At 37.7% G+C, this 24,457-nt stretch overlaps 3 protein-coding genes across 7 annotated transcripts; all 3 read right to left on the reverse strand.

Moving 5' to 3' along the window:
• Positions 1 to 285: 285 nt before the first annotated feature.
• LOC7494923 (protein RNA-directed DNA methylation 3) lies at positions 286 to 9,240 on the reverse strand. 4 transcript variants are annotated; one of them, XM_052455008.1, is made up of 19 exons: positions 8,909 to 9,240; positions 7,682 to 7,932; positions 7,398 to 7,553; positions 7,113 to 7,271; positions 6,942 to 7,025; positions 6,530 to 6,597; positions 6,116 to 6,448; positions 5,981 to 6,032; positions 5,718 to 5,873; positions 5,466 to 5,609; positions 5,249 to 5,360; positions 5,013 to 5,162; positions 4,875 to 4,929; positions 4,704 to 4,768; positions 4,518 to 4,587; positions 4,191 to 4,218; positions 4,041 to 4,101; positions 1,245 to 3,884; positions 286 to 1,106 (listed from the first exon to the last, which is right to left on the reverse strand). In XM_052455008.1, the coding sequence occupies exons 1-19, from the start codon at positions 9,096 to 9,098 to the stop codon at positions 583 to 585; spliced, it is 5,298 nt and encodes a 1,765-aa protein (XP_052310968.1). In that variant the 5' UTR covers positions 9,099 to 9,240; the 3' UTR covers positions 286 to 582. The 4 variants fall into 4 exon arrangements, with proteins under 4 accessions (XP_052310968.1, XP_024463613.2, XP_024463612.2 ...); XM_024607845.2 differs by having other exon boundaries at positions 286 to 3,884; positions 5,258 to 5,360; positions 8,909 to 9,239; XM_024607844.2 differs by having other exon boundaries at positions 286 to 3,884; positions 8,909 to 9,239.
• Positions 9,241 to 12,468: 3,228 nt separating this feature from the next.
• On the reverse strand, positions 12,469 to 14,709 carry LOC18101355 (protein NUCLEAR FUSION DEFECTIVE 4). The gene has a single exon (XM_006379463.3). It carries the CDS (start codon positions 14,557 to 14,559, stop codon positions 12,730 to 12,732), a length of 1,830 nt encoding a protein of 609 aa, XP_006379525.3. The 5' UTR covers positions 14,560 to 14,709; the 3' UTR covers positions 12,469 to 12,729.
• Positions 14,710 to 19,504: 4,795 nt separating this feature from the next.
• Positions 19,505 to 24,457, reverse strand: LOC7479853 (glycine-rich RNA-binding protein RZ1C). Of its 2 annotated transcripts, none has more exons than XM_052455010.1 (4): positions 24,331 to 24,457; positions 24,108 to 24,253; positions 20,224 to 20,718; positions 19,505 to 19,919 (listed from the first exon to the last, which is right to left on the reverse strand). In XM_052455010.1, the coding sequence occupies exons 2-4, from the start codon at positions 24,216 to 24,218 to the stop codon at positions 19,686 to 19,688; spliced, it is 840 nt and encodes a 279-aa protein (XP_052310970.1). In that variant the 5' UTR covers positions 24,219 to 24,253; positions 24,331 to 24,457; the 3' UTR covers positions 19,505 to 19,685. The 2 variants fall into 2 exon arrangements, with proteins under 2 accessions (XP_052310970.1, XP_052310971.1); XM_052455011.1 differs by having other exon boundaries at positions 24,108 to 24,228; positions 24,331 to 24,452.

Raw genomic sequence — 24,457 nt, forward strand, 5'->3', positions numbered from 1 at the left:
GCCAAGCTCAGGCACGAAAAACACCAAGCGACAAAGATAATTAACAGGTACGCAGGGCGAAGCTTTAAACAGTAGGTGCTCCATCTTCCTAGTTGAAGCCTGCCTAGGTCATTTCTTGCTTGGCCATATTCTTCTGTAAACTGTTTTATCGTCTGTTTAACCTAATTGAGCACTCAAAAAATCGTTTCCAATGTTATCTGTTGAGCCGATTAAGCTGGACAAGCAAAAGTCTCAAGACAACCATGAATATGAAAGCAATTTTATGATAGAAACCTAGAAGGCATATTTCTGGCACTAGGGAACTATTATAAACATTGCAAAAGTACGGGCTTAAATAACCATTTACATACAAAATACTGTCATAAACTAGAAACCGTCTCCATGATCAATGCTCCAAGAGCAACTCCTTCTGGGAGTACCGGAATTCAAAATGTCAAGGAAACAGAAATTTGAGTCTAGGGCAGAGTTTCAAAAGAAATACCACTGTTAGATCCTTCCTAACCGTGAATAAGACAATAAGCTAATATATACAGCTCCTTTAAACTTCAAAAACTAGATACCATGGCTTCTTTTGCAAAGCAATTACCACCCCCCTTTGCTACTTCCATCATTCCCTTCGTTTCCCCAAGAGCTTGTTGATGCTTTATTACCCCATGGATCAGCCGGCTTACCAGTTTCATTTGCTCCTTTCACCTCTGAAGATTGACCCCAACCAGATGATTGCCCTCCGCCAAAAGCACTTGATTGATTCCAGGTCTTAGCATCGCCTCCATCTCCCAAACCTGCTCCTTTGTCCCCCCAGCCACCAGCTTGAGCATTAGAACTGGGTCCTTTGTTCCAGCCACTCCCTTGGTCATCAGAACCTTCAACGTCTTTGCTTGATTGATTCCAAGAACTTGTTGATGATGCTTTACCACACGGATCAGTTAGTTCCCCGCCTGTATTAGTTCCTTCTTTTCCCTCTGTTGATCCACTCCAACCAGATGATTGGCCTCTGCCAGAAGCACCAGATTGATTCCAGGTCATAGCATCACCCCCAGTCATCCCTGCTTCTCCTGAGCCTGCTCCTTTTGTCCCCCAGCCACCACCTTGAGCACTGGAACCAGGTCCTTTGTTCCAGCCACCCCCTTGATCTTCCGAACCTTTAATTTCTTTGCTTGATTGACTCCAGCCCTCACCAGAAGGATTTGATGACTTCCAGCTGTTTCCTTGACCCCAGGCAGCATCGCTGTTTGCACCAGAAGGTCCTTTGTTCCAGCCACCCCCTTGATCTTCTGAACCTTTAATTTCTTTGCTTGATTTACTCCAGCCCTCACCAGAAGGATTTGATGACTTCCAGCTGTTTCCTTGACCCCAGGCAACATCGCTGTTTGCACAGGTTCCCTTGTTCCAACCACCAGCAAGGTCACTGCCACCACTATCTTTGGCCGTTCTTGACTGGTTCCAGCCTGAACCTTGGCTACTCCAACCACCACCTTCATTGCTTGTTCCACCACTTCCAGAATTCCAGCTATTCTGTTGGTGGCCCCTATCACCACCTCCTCGGTTCCAACTGCTTCCACCACCATTATTTTTCCATCCTCCACTGCTATTGTTTGCCCCATTCTTCCAGTCAAAGGTCTTATCTTCAGCAGAATTGTTGTCACTCCAACCACCATTTTGATCCCTCCTTCCTCTGCCTCTACCACCAAAGCCTCCTCTGTCCCCTCTACCTCTAAAGCCCCCTCTGTCTGGACCACCTCTGCCTCCAAATCCACCTCTGTCGGATCTGCCTCTACCTCCAAAACCCCCCCTGTCTGAACCATTTCTACCTCCAAAGCCTCCTCTGTCACCTCTACCTCTAAAACCCCCTCTGTCTGAACCATCCCTACCACCAAAACCACCTCTCCAATTCCCACCACCTGCCCTATTACCACAGGTCTCAGTTTGGTTTTCATCATCACAGGCTACAGAAGCATCCTGGTTACCATCACCATATCTAGAGCTCCAACTGCTTTTCTTGTCCCAACCAGATTCTTGGTTCACATCACTAGATCCAGAGTTCCAATTACTTTTCTTGGCCCAACTAGAACCTTGGTTTGCATCTTTGGACCCAGAGTTCCAGTTGCTTTTGTTGGCCCAACCAGAATCTTGATTTCCATCAGCATTATTGGATTCGGAGTTCCAATTGCCCTTCTTGCCCCAGTCAGAGTCAGCATTTCCACCTACATCACTTGATTCAGATTTCAAATTGCTTTTCTTACCCCAGCTAGAATTCCGGTTTCCATCTATCTCACTGTCCTTTTCAAGTTCAGGAGATTTCTGATTCCAACAGCTTTTACTACCCCAACCAGATGACTGGTTGGCATCTACATGACCAGTTTTATTATCCCAGCTTGATGACTGGTCTCCCTTAGAAGCTTTTGGAGCACCCCAGTCAGACGGCTGGGTGCCAGCCCCACTCATTCCAGTTTTCCATCCAGTTGTATTGTCACCAGTTGAAGCTTTCCCTGAGTTCCACTTGCTGCCTCCACCCCAACTTCCACCTGGTACTTCATCCACAGCAGAAGCACTGTTCCATCCAGAAGACGAGTTCATGCCACTTGATTTGGGTGCTCTCCAACTAGCACCATCATTTTGCCCTTCTGAAGACAGATTAGAAACAAAACCTTTGCTCCCATTGTGACCTTGAGTTTGATCATTGTTCCAGCTCGATTTGTTCCCGCTGTTCCATTTGTCCACACTCCCACCGGTCTCTTTATCTGCTTCCCCACTTTTGTTCCAACCTGATCCACTATCACCCCCAGAAGAAACAGACTTCCATCCACCCTCTCTACTTCCCTCAAACCCCTTGGATTTGCCCCAGCCACCTCCTTGATCATTGCCAGTTGAATTGTTTTCTCCACCTTTCCAACCTGAAGACTGACCATCACCAGAGGATCTTCCTCGGCCAAACTGATCTCTACCACCACGACCACCTCCTCTTCCCCTGCTCCCACCTGAACCATGACCCCCATCAGATGTCTTGTTCCAGCCACCAAACTCTTGATCTCCATCTGGTCTATTCCCATTACCCCAAGATCCCCCCTCTTGTTTACCCCAAGAGGATTCTCCCTGTTTATTCCAAGATCCCCTATCAGAACCAAAGGCCTTTGGCTTATTCCAGCTATCAGTCTGATTCTGGTTACTAGATCCATCTTTATTCCACTCAGTTGCATCTTCACTAAAAAATTTCCCATTGCCCCAACTTGAAGTTTGACCTGCACTATCAGCTTTGTCTTTCATCCAGCCACTTCCTTTATCAGCTTCTGGTTGAGTGCTGCTCCTGCCTGCCTTACCCCAACCCTCAGTTGGCTTTTCGGCGCCATTTTTGCTTTCCCGCTTCTCTGCAGCTTTACCCCAAGAATCATTTTGTGCAGCACCCTTATCTTGTTCTTCTGCAGCTTTACCCCAAGGGTCTCCTCCATCTTGTGATTTCTGTTGATTCCACCCGGTAGTCTTGTTACTCAAGCAGTCCTCTCCTGTGCCAGAGCTTTTATTCTTCTCCCAGGATCCTGCTTCAACTGCATCATTACATTTTCCCCACGAACCCACTTGATTCTTCCCGGTAGCTGCCTCACCCCAGCTGCCATTTTGGTTTCCAATAACAGTCTTTCCTTTGTCCCAAGCAGATGCTGCAGCATCAAAAGAAGATTTTTCATCTCTTAGGATTCCTTGACCCCAGTTATCTCCAGAACCTCTTGAAGAGCCTGGCAGATCTTCATTGGATAAAGTTGCTTTACCCCAGCCCACAGATGCACCACTGCTAGAACCAATGTTAGAAGCAGCTTTGTTCCAAGAGTCAGCTGCAGCTGCACCCCGAGATGAAGTCTGTTTTGCTTTAGCTTGACTCCCCCAAGTATCATCTACACATTCCAAAACATGCAGTTAGCCACTTTGGCGCTTGTTATACATTCATTACAAAAGATATTGCATAATGTATACGTTCATCATGTACTTTGATGCTTCTAACACACTACAATGGCATGGCTGAACTGCCAACATGAGGAATAATTACACACCTTTATTTGGTTCATTATCTACAGAACTTGATGGATTTACAGGGTTGGTTTCAGGTTGAAGCTGCAGAAAACAGAAAGCTCAGGAGTTATCACTTTATGCTGTTGTTTGGGGTGGGGTAGAGAGAGAGAGAGAGAGAGTTCTTCACTAACCGTGAAGCCCGGACTAGACCAAGAAGTTCTGCAAGAAAATGCATATCAGATTATAGACAAAAGTACAAATCAAAAAGAAAAGTAATGTATAGAAACAATTCAATAAAAACGCTACAAGTAAAGAAACATGAAGATGCTGATAATTTCCAAATCGACCAGCATGTGGTACTCAACCATTGCTTCATTTGATAATTTAATTCAAGAAATTCAGTTCAAACACAAATTCCATTAAATCAACACAATTAGATCTTCAAAAGCTTAGCTTTAAAGCATACATCACCAGCAAGTGCATGAACAGAACTTTGACAATAAAAAGAAAAGGAAAACCTTTCAGTGGAGAGGCCACCAACGTTCCAGCCATCACCTTCAGTTGATGTCCCAGCTCCACCCGTCCAACCTTCAAGAATACAAAGTTAAAAGGAAAATTAATTATGTCAGATATCAACTCGAGAAAAAAAAACCACTTAATATCATCAGAAATTTTTTATATTCGGAGAGTAATCAAATTCCCACCTCCAGAGCCACCTTCATTTCCAAGTAAATCAAATGGTTTGAAAGAACTGGATCGTGGATCGTCACTTTCATAAATAGAAAAGTACCATGTCAGTGCACCTTCAAAAGGCAATCTAGACCATACTCGTGAAAAAAGCTGAGACAAATGGGATTTAGCTATAAAATATGCACCTTACAGACATGGCGGAGCTCTTTGCACGGAGCTCAGAAAGATGCTCACTTTTAACTTCAGAAACATAAACCAAAAAAATTAGAAAATAGGTAAACTGAAAATCAAACAGAACCAAAGGTAACCTTTTTGTAAAGAACCTGTAAGAACTTTCTGCTGAGAACCAAGCTTCACAGTAACATCAGAATAGCGTATGGCCAAGACCTGGCATAGATACCCCTTCAAAGGTCCTACTCGGATTCTCAAGGTTTGACCAATGGAGAACAATCCATCCTTGTCGCCTGGGTTGACTGCAAAGAATAACAAAGCCAGTACAAGAAACTTTACATCAGAGTCAAAACTGAAAAAAGAATAAAACTACAAAAGGCACAATTACAATGCATACAGCCACGGTTATTTTCTTTCGCTTGCCACGGTTTTTTAGGTGATAAGGGGGGTTTGGGAGATGATGGGAAATCTTCAAAACCTAAAGAGCCTGATTCGCTATCCTGAAATGAGAACAAAGAGATAGTCATTTAAAGCACCAGAAACAATTCAGGGTAAGAGAATGGTGTAGACAAAATGATGTGATTGCTCTTTTCAAAAGGCACAACCTTTCCATAGCAAGCATCAAAGGAAAGCTTGATTTTTTCACACATTTGAGCTTTCGAACAGAAATAACCACAATCTTCTGTTTCATTCTGATCATATATAAATATGATGCCTCTGTAGATTTGCTTAACAATTCCTTGCCTATCCTGCAAAGAGCAACTTGCATGATAGTCTCAAGCCTAGTGTGACAATTTGCTTCAGAATCACATTAAAAAAGGAAAAAACAGAAGAAAAACATGAAATTAGTGTCAAACCTTCAATGGACCTTCCAAAACCTTAACAGTATCGTTAACTGACATGGTTTTCTTGTGATGATCTAAAGCAGTAAACTTCATATCAGTGGGCCCATTCTTTAGATCGCGTAATGCAACAGTAACCACATCAGGTTTTTCAGGTCCATGTTTTAGAATCTGGAGCAGTGGAAAAAATATGAACAATTCTAATCCTCACATTGAACATTAAAGAAAGTTAAATAGCCAGCAGCAAAGCCACAAAGCAAGTAAACTAGATTCCATACCTTGTAAGATTCATCTTTCTCCATACCAACAATAAGACCAAAATCTTTGCGGCTGCAAGCCGGTAATAGAAAATCAAAGATTATAATTTACATATTATCAGATCACAGAAAACCACTAATTGGAATGGAACTTACCCGAAACACACAAGATCATACAGTTCGAATCTATTCTGCCCGGATGCTGATGAGCCCTCTCCTTTCTCACCACCTTTCTCATTTCCAATTATCCGTTTTTTCTTCTGTCCAACATATATCTGTGCAAGCCATTCCAAATTCTCTGACTCATTATTCTCAGAAGACTTGAACTTCAACAACTCCTCTTCTGAAGGCAAAACGCTCAAGCAGCTTAAAGAATCTATAGATACTCTTTTATATAAATATCCATCCTTGAGCATCAGGCCATCAAGAACCTCAAACATCTTGCCAGTATCACGGTCACGTCGATATTGAATAAGAGGCCGGAACTCCCTACACAAGTCAAATATAATTGCATATAAGAAGTCATGACATTAGAAGTCAAATGAACTATATGTGGGATATGGATATTACTCAAGTTCACTTGAGCTGATTAGTCTCGGAGCTGGTATGGCAGCTTTCTTCTTTGCAAGTCCCCCTCCCTGTGAAGCAAATTGGTTAAGAAATGCTTTTCAAGTAAATCACAAATAAAGCATCAAACTTGCCACCGTGTGCATGTTATAATCTGCAAATAATGTCCTCAGAATAGAAGGAACAAGATTTTAATATATAGATACATGTGTGTGTTAACTGTTAATAGTCTTCTTATAAATTTGAAGCAGTGGAATCCACTTTGAACTAACATATAATCAAGGTATATCTACAGTATTGGCACCCAAAATTCATGAAACCACCATTAAACTTGAAGACCCATAACAAAATAAACATAATTCAAAACTATATTAGAAGCAGAGGATGCTAGTTCCACTCTTCAAAGTCTCCTTACAAATTTTTGCGCCAATGCTTGCAAATCAATTCTTGGAATCAGCTTCACTGTTGCTTTTTTCCGCACATCATTCACAGCCACAATCTACAGAAACAAAATTAGTTCAGAGTAAAGACAGATTAGTTTTTGCAACAAAGCAAGAAACAGCCAACAAGCTCACTGGCACTCCACCTGCGCCAAGTCCCCCTTATAGTTCCCATTCTTTACACGAGCCCACATGCCCTCAGAAACTTGATTACAACTTTTTCGGATGGAGAGCAGATGAGACACTTCATTTTTAGGAACTGGAGCCATCCTGCTAGAATATATGCTACAAAGCCCTTTACATGCCTAAAATCAGAATTATAGAAGATAAATAGACAAATATTAGTTTACTAATAAAAATAACCTGAAAAGGAGCAAATTCCCCAGCACAGAAAATAATAAATTCCTTATTCAGTGATAAAAATATGTTACCTCAATAATATCAATTTGCTTGTCAGCTTCAATATAAATATAACCCTTAACATGATCAATGGAAAATGCAGATATTATCTGCAGTTTGGTACCCAGAGACTTCAAGTCAACAAACTTTTGCATGAGGCAAAAAGCTGAATGCCTCTCACGTCCAACCTACAACCAAGAAGTTCCAGTTGACGACTGTAAACACATGCAAAGGCAATGGTGGTAGATGTTAAGGGATGCAATAGAAACAACAATGCCAGGGGTGGGGCTATTTGCCTATATAATGAACATCCCACCATGCATTTCACTTTCCAGATAGTTGGATCCTTTGCAGAAGGTTCAAGATAATTTCTTTCCATGGATCTTTTAGCCTCATCAGCATCTTCAGCAAAACGAAATCTGGGATTATTCTTGAAACGCTCTTCCATCATCTTATCAAATTCTTCCCCGTCCATCTGCTCCTCTTTGGGAACAATTGGAACATTTTGGGTTTTTGGTGGATCATTCTTTACTTTCAGCTCTACATCATATTCTTCATCCATAAAATCTGTTTTCCACAATTAGGAGAAGATTAAGATTAGTAAAAATAAGCTTTCCTGATCCAAGGCAGAGAGGCAAGGGAACCCAGATAACACTGTACTGTTGAAAAAAGAAAAGGAACATGGTATGAGCATGACCTGAAAAACAGATCCTATACAAAGGCATTCCATTTAGCTCAAAACCCAAACTATATAACAAAAGACAAAAAAGAACCTCCACAATGCAAAACAAATCCTAATTGCTCCAATATTTCTATTAAATCTGCCATAACATCGATTTCCTAAATAGTAATTCTATAAAATCTCCAGTGAATCCACCGCAAAATTAACCTCAGTTACAACAAGTAAATTCAGTTACAACAAGTAAATGCACTCAAATACCCTCAATGAACAGTTTTACCGCACAACAAGCTCAAAAACAACTTCACAGATCCACTTGCACAGACAGAATTTTTGAAAACACAGGGCCTTGCCACTTGCTGTGAGCATGTAAAAAACCTCCACTAACAAAACCTCACAGACATAACAAATGTAATAACCCAAAATTTCTTTAAAACTCCATAACTAAAAATACCTCACAGAAAACCCTACACAAAAGCCTAGTAAAACAACATGCAGCACCGATACAAGACAAGTGGAAAAAACATAAAAGTAAAAACACACCATTTGACCATCTCAGAATCGCTGCTACATCACACAATTTCCACTAAAATAAACTTTACTTGGAAAATCAAAACTAAAAAGAAGATTTCCTAAAATCCATCAAGCACCACCAAAACATAATAATAATAATAATAATAAAGACGTTAAACCACCACCAGAGTCACTGGTGTCTCTCATTTTCAGTCAAAACACAAAAAATTCAAACTTCAAAAATTCAAAAACCTCAAAACGCCATCGTTTTACCAACTCGGAGCCCTAGAAAGGTAAGAAAAAAAATGAATTTCAAGGGGAAAAAAAAGAAAAAGTACGATTTTTTTTAACCTTCAATGTCAAAATTAAGATCACTATCATCACTCTCGTAATCACTATGATCAGCTTCGTCTTCGAAGAACTGAAGAACCGCACGGTTCCTTTTCATCTTTCCACCACCGGTCTTGTCGTCGTCAACATCGCCACGTTTCCGTTTATCTCCGCCGGTAGCGACGGCCTTTCCCTTCCCCTTCGACGACATTTTGCAGCGATAATGTCGGGTTTCGTTTTTCTTATTTTTTTCAAAAAAAAAAAAGGGAAAAGGATTTACATAAATAAATGAAAGGAAAACGTATGAAAGAAAAAGAGACTGTTTGGGTTTTGTTGGTGCAAGCGTGTTTGGTGTGTGAGTGAGTCTGTGAGCTCTGGCAGTAATAAAAATTGGAAGGAATATTTATCAATTTACATTAATGTCCTTCCTTTCAAGCATGGTATATTGGTATTTATCATTGTCATCTTTTTCGTGATGGGCAACTAGGAATAAACATCTATGAATGTGTTGGCTAGATGTCTTGAATTTTGAACCCAGGCTGTTCATGGCCGATGGGATCATCTCAGAATTACGGTCATCTTAATTTTTAAAAGTTTTTTTAAAATTTTTAAATTTTTTATTTAAAATTAATATTTTTATATTATTTTAATATGCTGATATAAAAATAATTTTTTAAAAATAAAAAATATTATTTTAATATATTTTTAAATGAAACACTTTAAAAAATAACTGTAATCCCACTATCAAACAGACCCGTAGCTTCTCAAGATGAATTTTATAATTTTTCTTAAAATTATTATAGTTTTTTTAAAAAAAATTAGTGTTAAAAATATTTAAAAAATAACATTACTATAAGCTAATTTACTAGAAATTTTATTTTTTTTATATTTTTTAAATTATATTTTCTATATTTGACGTGGCTATAAAAAAATATAATAAATATAATACTTTTTAAAACATTGAATTGAAATGAATCGTAAAATCACCTCATAATAGTAATTTAATGTCATGAAAGAAGTAAATGATTATGAGTGCATGAATAAAGCGTGACTATAAGATTTGATTCAATTATTGATTTAAAAAAATTGGTCTGGATCTATTTTGAATTAATTAATTAAGTTTTGTTAAGTTAATATCTTATTTAATTATTATTTTTTTCATATATAGGTGATTTAGGATAAGATTTTTCATTTGATTTATCTCTGATCAGATAAAAGTATAAATTGAATTTTTATGGACTAAATTAGTCTTAAAAATATCACCTAATGATAGATAAAAGAAATTACGAAAAATAATTTTATTGTCAACGATGGACAAGGACGGTGAGGCATCGAGATGCGAAGCGTATTTCTCAACAACGATAGTAATTAACCATGGCTCCTTCGGGTACATTGAAATCACATTGTTCATTCATTTCCCTCCTCTCTTTTTTTTTTTTTTTTTTTTTTTTCTGGAAGTTGCATTTAAGACCTTTATATTGATGATTAAATGTGATTAGTAATCTCAAATTCTCAATTCTTAAATCTTTCAAGTTCATCAGCATTTTTAGAGATGATCGTCGCTGTCTGATATAAATTTCCTTGTGACTATTCACTTGTTCGTGTCAAAGTTTTATTTGAAGAACACCTGTATAACTTTTTGCCAGCCCCGCTTCCTGCACATTTGAGAGGGAGAGAAATCACTTGTTCTGGAATTTGATGGGAAAAAATGATGGATTTCTTTCTCTTTAGAGTTTCTGGGCTTGTAAATTTCTGCAGTGGGTCATGTCTGGGCTCGGAAAATTACAATTGCCTTCACTTTTAACCGGCATGTACAGCACAAGCATACCTTATTTACCTGGGTTTTTTTAAAAAAAATTAATTAATTTTTAAAAATTATATATATTAATAATGTTTTTTTTCATTTTAATGTGGTAAAGTTAATAATAAATTTTAAAAAATAATGATATCCTGACCATATTAAAAAAATATCTTTAAATTATTTTAAATAATATTCTAAAAATAATTTTATATTATTTCTTAACAAAAGTGAACATATACTCCACGGACGTCTTCTAGGCTTGTCAAGCCAGGAATATTTTGCTCGGCCCAAGAGTGTAAATATATCTGCAACTAATAATGGGCCTTCGGTATTTCGGCGGGCATTTCCTTTCCGATCCCTGGTACAACTCCATGGCCCATATATGACCAGTGATTTAAAGCCCGTTGGGGTGATATATATAGATGGAAACGGGCTCCGTCAGGAGTGGGTTATTCTTCAACCATTTCCGCCGCCTCTATATTGATCGAGTTCGAGGTCGGGAGGAAAATCCACTGCTGGCCTTGGGGCTCGTCTCGAGGATTTCTTATCGATGAAAAATATATTTTCTGTGCTTACAATTCATATTTAATAGTTAATATCAAACGAAAAAAATTATATTAATTATATATAAATATTTAATTTTACTATAGCTCTTATATATAATTAAAATATAGATCAGATAATAAATTTATCTTAAAAGATCAATTGTTCAAAAAATATCAAAAAAAAATAGCTCTTGCCTGTCCTACTGGGACGGGTTTTGTGGAATACTCATCAAGTCAGGTTGTATTCCTAATAAGGTTAATTTATGGGTATTTGATTTTCCCTTTGATATTTAACTCGAGAAGGACAATCCTTAACAAAATAACGAAGTAATAATTGATTTTCCCTGATTCATAGGTCGACAGTCGACACAGCCCAAAAACACTCACCAACCCCTTTATCGTTTACACTAGAAGATAAGGATTCTCTGTTCTATATACTCTACCATGCCCGGTTCCCACTGTAGATTTCTAGGTCCGCCTAACGATAGTAGTGCATACATCATTATGGTCAGAGTTAATAACCTTCATATCGTAGAACTCATCCTGGGTTACAGATTAAGTGACTGGTCGACTGGTTAATTGGGATATCAGAAGCTGATATTATGACTTATAAAAGTAACGGCCATCAATTAAGAAAAATGAAGGCAAGTAGAGAGAGATATCAGAGGAAGAGCACTCATTGCTAGCAAGAAGCAAATTTAAGTGACATGCAAGCAAATGACAGACAACTAAAAAGACGAGGTTTTAGTGGTTGAATAATATTGTGACCCGGGGAATTCCAAGAGAGATTTCTAGGATTAAAATAAATGAAATAATTCCAGGGCAAATAAAGCCATGCTTACAGGCGAAACAGGGAATAATAGCCTAAACGATCACATTTCTTCCGTCCAGGGATCAACCGATGAGAAATTATCTTGGAAATTAAAGTCCCTATCAATAATAATAAAAGAAAACCCCAATAAGTTCGAAGTCAATCATGAATATCCAAAGAAGCAATTGGTTCCACATAAGAACGAGAAAGAAATGGGAACTATGAAAATTAAAAATAGAGAGAAATGGGACTTTCTTTTACTCACAGAGTTGCGGTCCCAATTGGGAGCCATAAAAAATTGGGCAAAGACTTTGTTTTAGTTGTTGATTGGTTTCTAATCAACTTATTTTTTATTAAAAAAAAAATTTTATTTTAAATTATTTTTTTACTGTTTTTGCATCTGGTATAACAAGGAGGCACACACTAACCAAGTAAACAAGTTTCTTTATTTTATACAATGTCTACAAGAAAGCACCTACATTTTTCTTATAAAATAGTCAAGGCCACACAATATATTATATTTTTGTTCCTGCCACTGGCCACCACAAAAAATACAATCCCATGATCATAAATTAATGTGTTACAATTCATCAATGGCACTTAATTACCCCCGTATAAATTTTAAACTTTTCGTTTTTGCTATTAAAACCTGTTCTTCGTAGTTGAAGCTAATAATTAAAAATCCCTAGCCATTCTTTGTTTCCGCCCGTCCGACGCCATTCCCGGATACCGCCATTTCTGTCTCTGCTTCCTCTGCCGCCTCTCGGAATTTCTTGTAGATGTCACTTTTATAGAACTTCCTAGTCCTATGCACCAAAATTAATGAAACAAAGGTACCGAACAATGTTGCAGCTGTAATGATAATGAAGGACAGCCTGAAGCACTCGGTGCCAACGCAATCCAGGGCATCGCCATGCTTTCTTTTAAGACCCTTCGCTGCCAATTGCTTCCCTGCCTCTTTATCATATAAATGCCCCGTCAGTCTCACATTAAGTAGATATAACCCAACAGGGCTAGCCGCAGCTCCGAAATTGTACAAAGTAGAGTAGTACTTGAGCCCAAATAGTTCTGAGATGATAGCAAAGAGTAATGGCCATTGAGCACCAAAACAAAAGCCGATAATGACTGACGCCACGTAGAGACCACCGGAAACATTGAAGGCAATCAGGAGGTGACCAACACAAGAAAGGAGGAGGGTTAGGGTGAACAGCAAAGGGCGGGAGAATTTGTACTTTTTCAAGACATGTTCAGACCCAAAACCTGATACAACTCGACCAAGATAATTCCAGATGCTCACCAATGACACAAAAGTGCTAATGCTCTTTTTAGGGTACCCTAATGAAGTTCCAATCTGACCCAAGTTGTCTATAGCCGTTAACGTGCCACCAATACCACAAATTGTAGCTAAGAAGAGGATGAGCATGTCAACGCTAAAAAGAGCTTGTAGTATGGTGAAATCCTCTCCTCTGTCTGGTGGCCTAAAAGCAGTTTTCCAACAAGATACGTTGCTGTTGTCTGTGGTGCTCGGTGATGACTCTACGGTGACCAATTTTTTATCACTAGATGTAGATGGCGGGGGAGGAGACGGGGCAGGAATTTCTTGGCTTGGTGGTGGCTTTTCAGTGACAATTTTCAGTGGAGAAGGGTCATTCAAGGCTTGCCTTTTGCTATTCCAAATCTTGTATTCTTCTACAATAACAACACCAAGTGGCACAAAGAGCATGAGAATCACCACGGCAGCACTACCACCATATTCACCTCGAGTAAAACTAAGCGTTTTCTCCAGGATGATCACGATCATCAAAAACCCGGCCAGGGCAAGAGATATATAGAGAAAATTGTAGAAAACTTTGAGCTCATTCGGTTGGCGAATTACCTTCATGATTCGAATGGTACGCAAGAAGGCAAAAGAGATTGCAGCAGGAAGCCATCCTATGAGCAAAATCAAAGCCTTCGTATCACCCCCATAAAAAGCATGGAAAAATTGAGTTATAATTGCGCCACTAAGACCAACATAACCCTTCAAGATCCCTAGCACACTCCCACGGCTTTCTGGGAAATTCTTGACACAAGTGACAAGAGAGCCAGTGTTGGCAAAAGATTGAGAATTAGCACCTATACATATGTATAAGCACATATGCCACACTTGAACACCAGTAATTTTTTTGGTCACGGCAAGCCATATCATGAAGTAACCAAAAAAATTCAAGACTGCCCCCATTGACAGAACCACCCATGGAGGAGTGACCTCATTGATTAGGCCCGAGAGGACACCAACATTGGAACCTACATCTTTGAAGAAGCTAAGCAAATTAAGGGTGGTTTGATCATAACCCAGGGCATCTTTGATATCAGGGGAGTAGAGTGCAAACATATAGGTTGCACCAGCAGCCGACATGATTAGAAGTGATGCGAACACCATGAACCACCGGCCGGTGACGATCTGGGTGGTCAGACTCTTCATGTCAGCCACACCACCAATACCTCCACCACCACCTGGACCAGCAACCACCATTTTTTCCTTTCTTCTTCGTTTTCTCTTTTCTTTGGGGGTAATGTTTGGTGACACTCGCCCTTAGCTTATAGTGTTAAGGAGGAAGCATGGGGACTCGTTATTTTATATATAACACAAAATATACGAGACATTGGAGGGAGGGAAAAAACAAATCCAACCAGTTGACTTATGGGGGCTTCCAGGAAAGAAATCAGAAGTATAAGAAAATATTTTAAGGATCAATAATCTTTCTGTGGTTCTATTTTCACGTCGATGATCTTATCCATAAGATATTAATGCTGAAAGATCGATCACCCTCTCTCTATTTTTATAATTATATTAAATAGTTAGTACTATGGCAGGTTGGCTAGAAAATCCCATTTTTAGCATTGAAAAAACAATTATTACTGAATTTTGTCAATAAAAATTCTCTCTTTGTTTTTAAAATTAAATCGTTCCACAAAGAGTTGGTGGTTTTTAGGTAATTAAAAATAATAATAAAAAAAGATATAGATTCCTGGTATAATTTACTAAAAGCAATATACCAACGACTGCCATAGTCACGACCATTTACTAAAAACTTAGCACTACAAACGGGATCAGTTAATTCGATCGCGGACAAAATTCATGATCTGAACGCAAAAAATTCATATCAATACTAATTAGTATTTATATATAAAACGTAGTCGTCTCAAATAATAAATTGGCTCCAGATATCCTCTCCACAACCACAAATAATTGAACACATCAATTAATAATAAAATAAAATTGACATGGTCTTGATTGAACATTCCAATAATTGTAGTATTCGTTTTAACGAATAGAAAATTGACACATTCATTAGTTTATGCTTCCTTGCAACAATACGAGTGACTCCGGGATGCCACACTTTGGCAAAAATCAAATAGTAGATAAGATTTGTTACAGTAGTAAAAGCTGCTTTTTAAAATATATTTTAATTGAAAATATATTAAAATTATTTTATTTTATTTTTGATATAGTATATTAAACTCATGAAAAAATATAAATTTAATATATTATTCATGGGAAAAGTATTTTAAAAAGCAGGGTAAAATTAACGTGAACTTGAAATCATTTCAAATGTGATATAATTCTACGTACTGGGAGGTTAATAAATGAATGAAATGAGAGTAAAAATTGAACCTAGCTCAGACATGATGATAGATTTTCTTTTATGGCCATGTCAGATCAATATATTATGTATGGATATAAAATTAATCCCTTTTCTTTACTCCTATATATTAAATACAGATTCTCCGCTTCATAACTAAAGAGAAGCAGTATAAATTTTGACCATCAAATCGACCTTTAATAAAAGGAACACCGTCGGCTAATTAATCATTGCTTTATAGGACTACGAATAGAAATAGTAAATGCATTCCGATTTTAAATCGAAGAGTAGCTGCGGTGGTTGCCCTCCCGGACATGCCAGGGCATCGTCACATTGGAAGGTCAATTTCATTGACTGTGATGTACCGTTTTATGACTCTTACCATTTTATGGCCATGTAAATTCAGGAATTTAATCTGACTGATGACGGCTTATTATCTTCAAGAAGATATTTTTATTTCTTAAAATCTTCTCCAGGCTGGGCATCAAATTAAAAATCTGATACACATTTCCCCCAGAAAATTCCAACAACTTAGGAGCGCCAGCCATGCACATCAAATCGTCACCGTTTGACACTTCTCCTTTTATTTTTAACATCACCGTCGTATTCTAATAAAATAATTATAATTACTTCAAATCATTGTTGCCTGATCAGTATACAATTAAGCCTTCGTTGACGAACTCATGTAGAAAAGGAGAGGTGCGTATTTCACTAGAGAAAGTATGGTTGGATATTTGAATTAGTGTTCCACCGAATGCTTGGAAAATGACTCGGGCAAGGCAAGGTAGAAACAACAACATCCAACACACAACAGCTAGCATTTATTTGTTTATATCCAATGACATTTCATCTAATGGTTTGACAGCTACATTGAACTCCCGAACTGGAGAGCTGTTTATGATTGATATTGAATTTATCAATTAATTATCGCTCTTTAATTTCTTACCTAAGATCCAGGGAGAGATCCGATCCAGGGCAGTCGATTTTTATTCAAGGGAGGGAAAACGTAATAACTAACTGCATGATTGACCACTTTTTTAAATGGATAAATGTATCCCTTCAAGGAAGTATAAATGAGTCGTTAATTAAAGCTTGTAATAATCTTTATTCGAAAATCTTTAATATAAATTATTTCAATGTGTAGAGGGGTTTTCATAAGTATACTGTATAGGGGGGGTTTTGTTCATCAATTTCTTATTTCAGAACCCATTGGGCGTCCAGAGGATCAAACGAAAAAAAAATCATGGTAAGATCATATTGCTAAAGATCGAGCTTAATTATATAAAAAAATATATTATTTTTTGTGTTGTTATTGTACAGTAATGTGGTTAGACGTTGGTTAGGCTTTCTTGATCAACTGATATTGGTTAAATGAAGCGATTCGCGAGAATATCGCTGAATAATAGTTAAACAAAAGATTAAGCTTAAATAACTAACTGATGGAGATGGAAAAAATTAATGCATGCATGTGATTAGCAACGTGACGTTTAGAGAGTCGAAGAGACATCCAAATAGTTAAACAAGAATTTCCATGTGTTTGTCAGATCGAGGCTGTACTAAACAACAAAACATTAATAACTTTGCTTAAGATAAGCTCTCCTTCAATGCGAAGAACTCGAAGAAAGAGAGCTTCTCCCATTCTAGTGGGATATATTTATATATATATAAACTTGCGAATCTAAAGAAGATATACACATCACTGCCGACTTCCTTCCTGTGTAGGGCTTTGCAATGCTCAAGTTGGTCCAGTGTCATCTTTATCTTCGAGAGTCAAGGAATCAAAGATACTGTATCTCGGAGTAGTAAGATATCTTTTATTTGGGTCAACGCCCGTTTCTCTTGGGTGCCAATTAGTCTCTTGCTCTCTCCTTCACTGGCATTTTGTTGAATATTCTAAGGAAATCATCGACGTGATCAGCTGACTAAAATGTACAGAGATGTCATCAGGGGACCAGCAGTACTGGGAACTTATCGGCCATTTGATCGGTTATGAACACAAAATTTCCAAAGTTTATTGCTTTTCTATTCCGTCACTTTCCTTGTATTTCTTCTCTCTTTTCCTGGATGCGTGGTTGGAAAAGCTGGTGTCAATAATTCTAGCAGTCAAGAGTGACAGCATCTTTAGAATAGTCTTGGAATAAAAAGAGAGAAGAAAATCCATGTATCAAATAATTAGTTTTTTTGGGGCCCATAAATGAAGTAGCTAGAAATGGATGGTGTTTAAACTTGATTGGTCTCCAGGATCATGCGTCTTGGCGTGCATCGAATTTGGAAAAAGCGATGCTGAGTTCATCAAAGTTCGAGTTTCGCCCTCAATTTCTTTTGTATTTTGGCAACGCAAAAGACAAGTGGAGAAAGTAATTTTCAAGAGTTTGCTTTTAAAAAATAAATGAAAAGGATAGCCATAAAGTAATTGCAAATTGCAACCCCACGTTCTTGACTCGATCTTGCAAGTTGAAAAGTTTGATGTGCAGTATAATATTAGTACATGGTCGACCATAGAATATTAAACCGCTGAAAGTGTGGAAATGTTGGCCAAATTCAGACTCCAACCACTACATGATAATTGCACTATTATATCCTCAAATCTAGGTTTTCTCTAGGAAGAAAACTTTCGATGACAGATTTTACATCAATATATTATATTTGTATTTGCCTGTTACAGTCATATAATATTCCAGTTCACACTTCAGGTAAGATCATACAAGAAAGAGCATTGAGATGATTTTGTTCCTTAAAAAGAAAAGGCCCTTTTACAATGTTAAAATTAGATTAAAATAAACGTTCATATTTTGTGTGATAATATCATATATTTTTTAAATTAAAATTATAATATCAAAATAGCATTTGTATTTTATGCCATTGAAAACTAATAAAATCATATTTCAAATCTCTTTAAACATTTTAATAATAAACATTCAATTTTAATGGAATTTTTATAAATAATTTATTATTAGTGTTATTATTTCAGATTAAATACATAATATTTGAGAAAAATTATACATATTCAAATAAAAATTTATAATAACATTTAAGAAACATGTTAAAATTAAAAAGTAAGTAAAGCCGATAAACTTTTTTTTTTAAAAAAAAAACCACCACATGGTCCAAACTTTTAAAAGTAAGTAAGGGAACGTTTGGGAACGCGGTTCAACCCGCGTTCCCAAAAAAATTGAATTTTTTTTGTGTTAAAATTTAATATGGTTTGTACGTTTTGGATCGTTTTGATGTACTGATGTCAAAAATAATTTTTTAAAAATGAAAAAATATCATTGGCATATATTTTGGCATGAAAAATTATTTGAAAAACATCCGCAACCACACTGCCAAACAAGTTCTAAGTCTCGCACCCGGTTCACAAGCGCAAAGCAGGTGAGGCGTGCACGCCTGTTTCTATTTTATTCTTTTATGTTATCTAACTTTTATTTAAAAAAATTAAAATTAATAGGCATGTTGTCTATCACAATTTAGAAAAGAAACGCAACCTAACGCTCGAACCCTCAGTCTTGTTGCGTGACTCACGAGCAAATCACCTTAACAAAGACTTGTACTTGTTATAAACCTATTTAAAATGTGACGAGGTATTTCACTGTTCATAAACATCATAAAAAGCCCTAATTCTAATTTGAATCCCACCATCCAATTTTCTCAAATTAAATTAAAAAATATATCAAGGGATCTAAGTAATTTTAAGCCTACGAAGTTTAGAATAATAAAAAACACCCAAAGATTCACCTAATAATTTTTTTTTTAGTAGAGAGAGTTATTTGACAAAAATAGTGTGCATGTGCGCGCACATTTGGTTGCATAGACGTTAAAAACGGAAACAAAACAAAAAAAAATCAGCATCAGCACCAGCACTGCCATTTCTTATCAATTACATCGTCCTACATGACACTTGCCGGATAGAGAATTAAACACAGACCATCCACCCGACATTACAGCCTGTTCAAACTGGATAAATAAAATACGACAGAGACCTACAAGTTTGATGACACTGATCACAAGCTAACAATTAGTAGCGCTCAAAGGAAGATGGGCGTCCTCCCCTGCTAGGGCGGTCATAAGGTCCTGGCCTGTTCTTGTAGCTCCTATCATTGCGTGATGGCCCTCCACTTCCATACCTATCATTGCCCCCTCGTGGACCACCATCCCTATCATAGCCCCTGTCTTTGCCATAGCCATTCTGTGCATAGCGATCTGACCCACTGTACCTATCTCCAGCAAATCGATCTCCATTGGGTGGTGGGTACCTGCATGGTTTGCAAATTAACAACCACTCTATTCATGAAAATTAAAGCACCAACAGCTCATCATGCCACAGATGGTAACACTGAATTAACGAATTCGCCCAGGGTTTTGTCAGTGAAGGATGTCCCTAAAATACAGCAACAGTTCTGCCTCACAATCAAATATGGTGCATATTTAAAAGCAAACAGAAGAAACACTGGGTGGAAGAAAGATAAAAGCAGGCTTCTACTATGGTGGTAAGGATGAAGGCATGAAGCATATGCAAATATCATTCAACCATTTTTGAATCTTCAAGACTCAAGGTACCTGTCACTAGCATAGCGATCACGCCCCCCATACTTGTCTCTACTTTCAAAACGATCCCTGTCACCATAACGTCCTCCATCATAGCGATCATCCATGTATCGATCACGATCTCCACCAAAACGATCCCCACGATCTCCAGCTCCTCCAAACCTAGAACGTGAAGATAATAAACCTCCACCGCCACCTCGGGCACCAGCTGAAGGGCAATCTCTAGCCCAATGCCCTGAACGCCCACACTTGAAGCACTCATCTTGTCCAGCAGGCCTGTCTCCTCCCCCATAGCCTCCTCTGCTGCCAGTCGAGTAGCCTCCTCTGTAGCCATGATCTGAATCATCCCCTCCCATTTTAGGTTGGGCCTTGTTCACCGAGATGACACGGTCACCAAAGTCCCGTCCATGCATCTCCCTGATAGCGTCGTCCATGGCTCGACGATCCGCAAATGTAATAAATCCAAATCCACGCGGACGGCCCGTATCTCTTTCCAACATCACCTGCAGAAACACCAGACCGGAAAGTGTGATGGCAAGCAATTGTATGAGTGTAAGAAAACCAGGCGGTAGCTGAAGTGCTATCATTATACTACGAAAGAGGATGACACGGCTACACTTTTTACCCAATGCACATTGAAAATGAATGGCTAGCACATGTATATGCTGCTAAACAGTGAATTCACCTATCATATCAAAATCAAGAAAACATGAATCTGAGCATACTTGAAGCAGGAGATGATGAAAGTTCAATTAGTTCAGGTATAACAAGTTGGAAAAAACCCGCAACTATGATTGGGTTCTAATAAGAGGAGATACTATATGTCATCACTTGCTATTTAGGATCTCCTAAACTACACCCTGACATCTACCTCTTAAAACAGTTCTCAGACTTGAGAGAGCTTTTAGATTTGTCTATACCATTTCCAACACAATATATTACTCGCTTTATCCTGTTATGCTGGTTCATTATCCTTTAGGCACAATGACAAAGGAAGAGCACTAAATGTGCTTCATATGGCTTCATATGTACTCATTTTGATTCTTAAATCTTGATTTTACCCTTAATATTTTACAGCAGATAGTATCTAAAATATGCAGTTTATCTTACATACAGATAAAAAGATAAGTCACACAACAATTATGCTTTGACTATCAACTATGGACATGTATTTTGAGACAACAAAAGAAAGTAAATTTGGACCAATATAACAGGACAGAGGGAGTAACAATAATGGGTGAGAAACATCACTCCAATTTTGAGAAACATCACCCCAACTTGTAACTACAAAACACAAAGATAACTTCGACACACTCATCAGTAAACAAACCTGCATTACCATCACAAAGCACATTATTCAAAGTACACTGACTGAATAATTGGTTTTAGAATGTGCTTTCAAACATGATATCATCTCTCTCAATGGAAAAGGAAAGGGGGGGATAAAAAAAATAAGCTGCACAAGATTGACTTGCATGAAAAAATAATCCAGAAGAAGATGATCAGAAGTAACAAGTAAATAACTTACTTTCACTTTGTAATATGGAATACTAAGGGATCCCAATATGTTTGATTTTGCAAAGAGTTCTTAAAGAAAATAGAGGAATCTTCTAAACCGTAACTGATATCTAGTAAGTTGAGCTCTGACCACTATTTGCCACACTCAAAGATAGGGGTTCCATAATAACCATCACATGCCCTCCCATAAACCTGAATGCATCAATCTTCATCAAAAATCCCACAAGATGGTCATCTATGCTAGTATTCTATTGAACATGATCATGTTCCAGCCTAATCCCCAAAATGTAATTAATCTCCATGGCTATCATTAAACCAAGTTATCCACAACCAAACATCTCAAAATAATCAATCCTCATCAATACAGAACGGACATGACAATTTCCATCAATCAGGATCCTTCTCTGGTAGCTCATCATTCAGTTGGCAAACTGACAAAAGAACCCACTCAACTAAGCAATCAAGAAACGATGAATTTGTCAATGCATCTGCCCACACAATAAATGGACAAAAAGAACTTGATTCACATAGTCAGATATGCAGTCATGAATTGCCCAAATCCACTCAGACAAGGCTTTATGAACCAGAAAACTAAGACTATTGTCAATTGTGTTAATGCTGAAAACTTTCAGTGCTTGTGGTAGCTGGTAGCCGATGTCCAGTTACAAAGCGGATAAAGAATGGTGGATATGAAAAGAGAGAGAAAGAGAAAAAGAAAACAATTCCAGCAGCTAACAACTGCATATGTTCAACGTGCAGGTCTGACATGATCCACATATCAGCATTTTCAGTTTCCAAGAACAGATAGCCTTGCTTCTAACTGGTAAAGGCAGTTTTTAAATTAACAAAACAGCCACTGAAAAGCTACGAGGCACCCAATTCTGTATTGCTGAGACGACACTGAATCTGTCCTCTGCAAGTTCCGGTACATCAAAACAATAAATACAACTTATGGCTCCTGAGGCTCCCAACAGACAAAAGCAATTGCTAAGGATCCGCTGACAAACAAGGCAACGAACAGGGTGACCTACAAATGCTGGAGTGCAGGGTGCAGTGTGCGATTTAATCAATGTTTATGAGCCATGTCCATGCTCTGAAAACTTATCTGGAATATTGAGTCCACCAACAGAAATATTGTTATAGGAAATAAGCAAGAAGCTGGTTAAAGTTCAAAGATGAGGACTAAATGCGAGGATGAAAAGCAGGAACCTTAATTCAAACAGGACTAGCATTCTAAAGGATTCACTTTCAAGCAGAAAGAGACAGCTTTAACTGCTTCAAACGAGCTGCAATATCGAGCATGATAAGCCAGAACTAGCTTTCTATTCCTGGGAAACCACAGATACAATATCACCCAAAGTACATGCCAAAATCGAAGTTCGTGCATGCTGTCTATAACAAAGAGGTCAAGCATAAGGGATGCAGCACTTCTGATTATCAGTGTAGGGAAAGTCAAGTGTGGCAAAGAAACACGATGACACAGAAGTCCTAAAAAAACTCCTCATATGCTATACTGCAGAACGACATTCATGGCACTAGGTAACCATCAAGATTCTCGGAGAAGGAAAGCATAATGACATAAAATCCACACCAATAAACATCCAAGGAAGAACCACAGAGACAAGCTTCCAGCTTGAAAAATCTTCCCACATAACCTTTGTACTGTTCTGGTTCAACTAACAAGGAAAAACCAGCTGAAAGAGAATGTATGTGATCCTCAAAAAAATTAAGCTCTTTGTGTTCATGAAATTTCAGTTAGACTCCCCAGTACATCATCCACGAATCCAGGCAACAGCAACTGTCAAAGCCAATAAATCGCTTAACCAAACAATCATGTCCATTCCCAACTTTTCCAACTGTCATATCATTCCTCAAAAAACAACTCTTTACCCCGATAGGAATTTTTAAAAAAACCTGTATTTTAACTTCAACAATCCACACATCCCGAGACCACTGCTGAGCCCTTGCTTGCAAAATTAAAATAAGGATCCGATCAAACTAATCTAATCAATCAAACAAATGTTACCGTGCTTCAGCAACCACTCTGGTGGAAAAATATCTCTAAAAACACAGCATCTCAAAGATCATAACCCAGGAAACAAAACAAAAACAATAATAATTAATACGATGGAAATATATAAACAATTCAGAAAACTACAATTATTATCCTTAAATTCAGCGAAACCAGAAACAAAAACTTGAATAAGTAATTCAACAATAAAAAATTTATTATTATTATTATTAAGCATTTTTTATCTGTTCATAAGTTTTATATATATTTAATTAATTATAAAATCCCAAAAATTCACGAACTTTCCTCTTTTATCTTATTTTCTCAGCAACCAAACAGAAAATTAAGGGGGCAAAACAGTACCTGACACTCGACGATTTTTCCAAATCGATCAAACGCATTTTCGAGCTGTCGTTCAGTGATGTCCCATGACAAACCTCCAACAAATATTCGATTCTCTTCCTTTCCAGACATTTCTTTCTCTCTATGTCAAATAAAAACGCAGTTTTCTGCATGAACACGATGCCGTTTTAAACAGAGATTGAAACGGCATTAAAACAAGAAAACTAGAGAAGAAATTTGTTACCTTTTTTTAGTGTCTCTGTTGGTGTAGAAACCCTAGAAATATCTGTGATTATTTTTTTTGTTGTCGTCGAGAGACTGTATTTGTATCTTTCTAGAGATGGGCCGTGGATCATAAATATCTTGGGGCT

Source organism: Populus trichocarpa, chromosome 8 (genome assembly GCF_000002775.5).
Source record: "Populus trichocarpa isolate Nisqually-1 chromosome 8, P.trichocarpa_v4.1, whole genome shotgun sequence".
NCBI lineage: Eukaryota > Viridiplantae > Streptophyta > Magnoliopsida > Malpighiales > Salicaceae > Populus > Populus trichocarpa.